We start from the raw sequence: 7,335 nt of genomic DNA, 5'->3' as shown, positions 1-7,335 counted from the left end.
CTCCTTCGGTGTCCGACAACAAAAGTCTTGAGGAAAACTGTTTTGGACCATCCAAAAGGCTCAATTGACCAAGGTCCAATCCAACTCAAGCCCATTATACTTGACCTAATGTGTAAAAAAAATTCATATGCTAAGAGAAAGTGCACAGTCTCTAATCTTCAATTTCACTATACTAATATTAAATCTTTTAGTGACTTGTGCATTGGAGTGCTAACCATGCAGGTCCACCCCGCGCCTCCGTAAAGGAGATTGAAGTCATCGTTCAAGACAACTTGTTAACCCACTCACTTCATTTTTGGTTCATTCGCAGAGTTAGAGCATCTATTTCTGATTTCCAAACGGAACCGTTCTTAAATTATCTCTAAATATTCCACCACAAGTTGACATTTTAGGATTTCCTCTTAAAGTTTCATATGTTTTGCACTTAATCAATTATGACTAGAAAAACACTAATTAACTTGTATGATTCTAGGTGCGAGAGAAGGTCGACATTTGACGTCAAAGCATTTAATAAATGTAAACTCATAAAATAAAGAGTACATGAGTCCTCTGAAAGAAATAGATGTCATAATGACCAATTATTTAACACGAAGAATGTCTCTATCAAAGTCAATTTAACCATCTTGAAACCTAATATCACTTTTTGTGTGCAAAGTTTTTCAAAAAATTATTATGATGGGAGTCATGATCAAATTCTAAATTTTAGAGCTCCAACTTCATCCAACAAGTTTGAATAAGCTTTCATAACTAGTTCTATCAATGTTCATTCCAAACAATCGCTCCATAAAATGCTAGAAAAATAAGGTGTACATGCATCTAGCAAAGTGACATGCAGTTTTCACATCATGATTGTAGAGAGAGAACCTCATAACCATATGAAGTACCTTTTGAACCAGGTTGTCTTTTGTTGCAATAACATTATACATTAGCTTTCAAGTCACTAATGACTTAGCAGGAGGTATGTAGGGATGACAAATGAATTTTGTCTAAAAAAACTCAATGTGATCCATCCTGATAAAGTTGAGTCATCTTTAAAAGAAAGATCATCATTTGCAGCTCTTGTCCTAATGAACTTGTAATCAGTAATATTATCAAATGACAAATTAATCTTCAAAATGTATTCAAGAATTTAAAGAAGCAAAATGGATAAGCCATAAAGAATATTTCAATTAATATCTTAGATAATTGAATTGACTATAACAATGATATAAATTGAATATACTACTCACCCAAGGGTTCATGTATCTTTGTCTTGTAGTCGTATCATTGATACAAAAGAAATTCAGAGAGACCTTCCTGTCATTTGGTTGTTGAGTGATTGTATTTTATGGAATGAACACAGTAAAAAGTTTTTTTTGGTGGGAAAGAATTATCAACTTTGTAAATTTTAGATAAAATTAAATTTCCACTTCGGAAATGACTTGGATAAAAAAAAATTTAAAAATAAAAGACGGTCAATTGAATTATTTTAAATTATTTAAAATTTAAAATTTCTTTAAAAAATTCAATTTCTTCATTAAACACAGTCTAAAATTAAAATCTCATAACTTTTGAATGGTTTAGAAAACAAACTTTCTTTTCTGTGTTTAGAAACTAAAATATGTGTTAAACACTCGGTTGTGGTTTCTTTTGGGAGGGTTTTCATTAAGGAATATTGAATATTGTGAGACTTCTTTTTTAGAGCAATATCTTTGTGAGAAACACACCACATATTCAACCAAAACTTTAAGATGATAGGTGAGTGGGTTCTCCCACTTATAAATGCTCAAGTCTCCACATTACCAATTAATATAAGACTATTATTCACACTACTCATACTTAATACATTCTCAATAGGTTCAAGTAACAGCCATATTATGCTGAATCATTTCTTCTAATATATTTTATTTATGACCAACTTGTTTTCTGTTTCTTCATAATATTTTGTTTCTTACATGTTACGTGACTATAAGGTTAACCCATATCAATCCACTTACGCGTATAACTTCATCATCTCTTTTGTGGAAAAAAAATCGTCATGAGTAATGTGTACATAATCTTATTATTAGACAATAATCACATATTAATTTATTTTAATCATATCCTATAATTTGTATGATGAAATAGTAACATGAATAATTAGGTACGTTAAAACCTTAACCTGTCATATCCTTCCATATGGCGGTAGTGAGAACAATGAAATAATCATGCACAACGACTTTTCATCTTTTAATTAATGAGTTAATGTTGTGTCAAAAAATAGAATAATCAATTATTTAGCATAATCGGTGTATTGATTACCAACTGTCCAAACGCGTCTTACTAAGGAATGTTCAAAATCACTAATTATATAATCAATTATTATTTACTATTTCATTCCATGCCCCCACAATAACATATTATAAACTATACTACTCTTCCATTATCCTATATATACACCTTCAATTAATCCAAAACATTATCTATCAACTTTTTCTCATCATTCATAACAAACTCACACACATTACAATTTACAACCAAAAGAAAAATAGTAAAAAAATCTAGTTTCATTAGAAAACAATATTTTCAAATTAATAGCAATAGCAGAATTAGCAAAGTTACGGTTAGGGAGGTGATGGTGATGGTCGTGGCTACCATGTCACGGCGTCCCAAGTCGATGTCGTCGGAGGTCGAAACCCTCGGCATCCTTGCTTTCGACGCCGCTAAAACCATGTGTCGTCTCGTCTCTCTCTTCAACTCCCTCTCCGATGATGAAATCAACAAGCTTCATTGCGATGTCATCAAATCTAAGGGCGTAACCTATTTGAATTCTAGCCAGGAGAATTTCCTCCTCCACCTTGCCGCTGCGGAACGTCTCGAGGAGCTCGATAACGCCGCTGCGGCGGTATCCCGTTTAGGCCAGAAGTGCTCCGACCTCGGCCTTGCACGGTTTGATCTTGTTTATGCTGATCTCAAACTCGGTGTGATTGATCTCCGGAAGCTACAGTACAACTCGCGAAATACGTACAAGATAATTGAGAAAACGGAGAAACTAATCTCCGCTTCGGCGAGTCTCCACTCTGCCATGGAATACATGGTAGAGTTAGAGACAGCGGAGAAAAAAAGACAGCGGAATGGGACAAAACCATGTCAAAAACCAAACATGGAATATTTCAATGAGAAATTAGTGTTTCAAAGAAAGCAAGTGCAGAATTTCAAGGAAACATCGTTATGGAAACAAACATTTGACAAAACGGTTGGAATCATGGCAAGGCTTGTGTGCATTGTGTATGCGAGAATATGCTCCGTTTTCGGAGCATATATTCATAAAGATCATAGTAACAAGAAAAATTTCATGTCATTTGGTTTTGGTTTCGACGATTGTTGCCTTCTGGAACACCGCAAGAGACGCGGTGTTTCAGAATGGTACGAGGAATCGCTCCATAATAGGCGCATGAATAGGTCGGTGCCTATCTCAAAAGAAGCAACATCGATTAAAATCGTCGGCGTGATAAAGTTTCTTAACAACCCAATACCAATGGATTTTGCTTCTAGTGGCGGGGATGGAGTTGAAATAACAATGAAAGGTACCAAAAATGACAAGGTTTTGAAGCTTGCACCGCCGTCGACAGTTGGTGGAGCAGGGCTTTCTTTGAGGTATGCCAATGTGATCCTTCTGGCGGAGCGTTATCTCAACGCGCCAGCGGCGATGGGAGACGGCGCGCGTGAGGCCTTGTACGATATGTTACCAGGGAGACTGAGGGTGAAGGTGAGGGCGAAACTGAAGGGACGGTGGGCGAAAGAGGAAGAAAAAGGAAGTCACGGACACTCGCTGGCCGAAGGGTGGCGCGAGGCGTTGGAGGAGATGATGGAATGGCTGTCTCCGATTGCATACGACACGCTTCGGTGGCGGGCAGAGAGGTACTTGGAGAAAACGAAATTCGAGACGAAGCCGACTGCAATGCTTCTGCAGACATTGCATTACTCTGACTTGGAGAAGGCAGAGGCTGCCATAGTGGAAGTGTTGGTTGGATTGAGTTGTATATGTTTGTGTGAGAGAAGAATGCAGTGAGTTTGTTATATATTATTAACATGATAATAGATAATTAGGAGTAATTGCAAGATTTCAAAAATTAAATTATTGTGTTAATGTTAAGTTTAAGATGATGATTGTAATGTCATAAGGTAGTTGATGTAGCAATCATAAGATCATAGATATAGATTACAGTTAGTAACTGTAATTGCAATATTAAGATTTTTGAGGTTTTTGCTAGTGATTGTAATAATGATTACAATACTAATTTAAGTCTCTTTGATTGGTATGGTTTTTGATTTTCTGGTTTAGCTTTTTCTCTCAACTATGTCATTGTATTGTTGGATTTCTAACAAGAGGTGTGATGAATAATGTCATTAACTTTGAAAACATCCTGCATAATAAACTCATTACCATTACTTGTTCTAACAATTTTAATAGACTTTTGAAATAGATTTTGAACAAAATGCACAAATTTTATAACAAGATTAAAAGTTGCATTTTTCATAAGAAATATCTAAATAAATATACTTTTGTCATGTACAACTTGTTGCATTAGTGTTGAAATTGTATAAGTGTAATATCGGTTAGTTAATTTTTGTTTTGAAGTTTTGTTTTTGTTAAAATTATTGTATAGTTTAGTTTCTCATGAAACCTCTCATTTGTCTAAATCAAAATGGTCATTTTCATGCATAAAAATGTAGGTTTGATCAAGTCAACCTTAAATGAAGTAGATAAATTGAATCAAAATGTTTTGGTCATATGAATCAATTCAAGGCTGCATGTGAAATGATTCAAATGCGTTTTTGCCAATTTTCTTGTGGTTAATGGAATTTTGATGTGATTCATGCTATGTCATGAATCAATTCATGGCTGAATACTTTGTGGCTTGTCTCAAATCGAGATATGTGATCTGATTCAAAATCTTTTGTGAATCATAGCTTCATGAATTAGATCATTGTATGACATTTTCAAGTAATTTTTATCATTTGAATAAATTTACTTGACATTCTTATTTTGAATCATTTCAGAAAATTTGTATTGATTTTGTTCTAATTTCAAGCACCTATAAAATGCTTTTACTCATTTTATTTCATTAACAAAGATCAAATAATTAGAGTAATTGTTAAAAAAATACATCATCTCTCAAAAGAAAACTTTCATCTTGTGTACCAAGACCAATCAATCTTGTAAGTGTGTGATGATTGTTTTGTGAGGAAATTAAATAGACTGATAATGTTTATTGAAATTTATTGTTTCTAACTTTTGAATTTGTTTGAGGAACTCATTATTTGAAGTTCCATTGAAGAAAAAGAATAGTCTTCTTCATAGAAATTGGATTTTCTTGTTTCTATCAACCTTTTGAAGAATATGTTCAAGTATTACAAGAAGGATAAAGTTAAAACTGTTGCAATCAGGAAGATTGAAGATTCTCAAAAGTTGTAATAAAAATAGTAAATAGAATAAAGAAATAAAAACTCAAAAGTTAAAAAGAAAGAAAGAGAAGAGAAGAGAAGAGAAGAGAAGGTTAGATGACAAATGGTGAAAATAGGTCAAGTCGACTAACAGGGGCATACGGTCTAGGCTACATAGGTTCAGATTTTTTTTAAACAGAAAAGGTTCAGACTTTTCAATAAATCTATTTAGTTAAAAAGTTTAAGTCTCTTGCCATAGAAAAGCGTTTTAAACCTATCAGACCGATCTATTTATATAATATGAATAATTTTTTATTATGTTTTATACTTTCAATAAAAATACATAAATAAAACTTAATTATCTTGAATAACTATGAAAATAAGATGAAAAACTTTATGAACAATGTCATAAGTTATTTTCATAAGTTCTTTTAAACAAATAGTATCACAAAACTTATGCTAATAGGTAAGTTATAAGGCAATGCAAAAAAAAACTTTTAGTTTTATTGATCTTTTAATTTGTTAGTTTATTTAAACATTATTTGAATTGTCTTTTTAAATATATGTAAAATAAATAGACTTTTATGAAAGCTAATAGGCTAACGAGGCTTTCGAAAAGGTCAAGGCCATGCCTAAAAATAAGTCTTTGACATACTACATGCTAGACTTAAACTTTGATTTTTTAGTCCAATCAAACTTAAGCTTGGCCAAACCTAGCTCGATCTAACCTATTTTCACCCATGACTAACTGATAGAGGTGTAACCGATTTTAAAGTTAACATTAATTTATATTTATAATAAACATTAATTTATATTTTTAATAATGAGCTTTGACTTTTATTCACTAACATCTTTGAATTAAATGACATACTATTTAAAATATCCTATACTAATACTATTTATTAGTATAAAAGTAATATTAAAAAAAATTTATTGAAAAAGTCTTACTTTTTATTAAATTTTGTTGTTTTTTTTAAATTCTTATTTTTCTTCTCTTTATTTTAAGTGAGTATGGTCTTTTTACTGTAAATTAGTTTAAAGTCTTTATTTCAATAATAATTATAATAATGATTTCTTTTTAGTTTTTTTGTTAATTTTGCTTTACCTTTTTACTTTTTTTTATTATAAATGAAAAAAAAACATTTATGTTTTAATTTGGTTTACTGAATGGACCGATGATGAAATTTATTTCAAATTTAGGCATGTGATTCAAATTCAAAGGTGTTGATCATTTGGATTTGGTTTATAAAATTAAACATAGGATAAATTGATAGGAATTGTTCATAGGATAAATTGATAGTTTGTGCACTTTTTTATCAATGTTAAATTAAGTTCTTAATATTTATTACTATTAATAATTTATTTGCGTACTTTCTTAAATGATACAATTGTTAAATTTAAGAGAAAAAAAATTATTTTATATGATTATTATGAATTTTAACTATTATTATATTCTTATTGAAAATTTAATCACATTTCCTAATAATTTAGGCAAGATTCGTCGTTGGTGTGATGATTGTTTTGTGAGAAAATCAAATAGATTGCTAATGTCTATTGAAGTTTATTGTTTTTAGTTTTTTGAATTTGACTATGGAATTCATAATTTAAAGTTCCATTGATGAAAAAGAGTAGTCTTCTTCATAGAAATTGGATTTTCTTATTTCTATCACCTTTTGAAGAACATGTTTAAGTCTTACAAGAAGGATAAAGTTAAAATTGTTGCAATTGTTAAGATTGAAGATTCTCAAAGGTTGAATATTATGCAACCAAAATCATGATTGTGATCAAAATTATAGCAGTGGTTAGCTGTGTTGCAGACAAGGATTAACCAAGAAAGAATATAAAGTTACTTAGGGTTGAACAATTTATATGAATTTTTTTTTAATAATTTATTTTAACCAAACTAGTGGAAGAACAATTGTTGATGGT

General features: G+C 31.2%; 1 protein-coding gene across 1 annotated transcript; it reads left to right on the top strand.

Moving 5' to 3' along the window:
• The first annotated feature begins 2,400 nt into the window (after positions 1-2,400).
• Positions 2,401-4,280, top strand: LOC127101015 (uncharacterized). The gene has a single exon (XM_051038322.1). The coding sequence runs from the start codon at positions 2,594-2,596 to the stop codon at positions 4,028-4,030; it is 1,437 nt and encodes a 478-aa protein (XP_050894279.1). The 5' UTR covers positions 2,401-2,593; the 3' UTR covers positions 4,031-4,280.
• Positions 4,281-7,335: the final 3,055 nt, after the last annotated feature.

Source organism: Lathyrus oleraceus, chromosome 7, assembly GCF_024323335.1.
Source record: "Lathyrus oleraceus cultivar Zhongwan6 chromosome 7, CAAS_Psat_ZW6_1.0, whole genome shotgun sequence".
NCBI classification, from domain to species: domain Eukaryota; kingdom Viridiplantae; phylum Streptophyta; class Magnoliopsida; order Fabales; family Fabaceae; genus Lathyrus; species Lathyrus oleraceus.
Note: the sequence above shows the minus strand (reverse complement) of the source record. Positions and strands in the feature narration are given on the sequence as shown.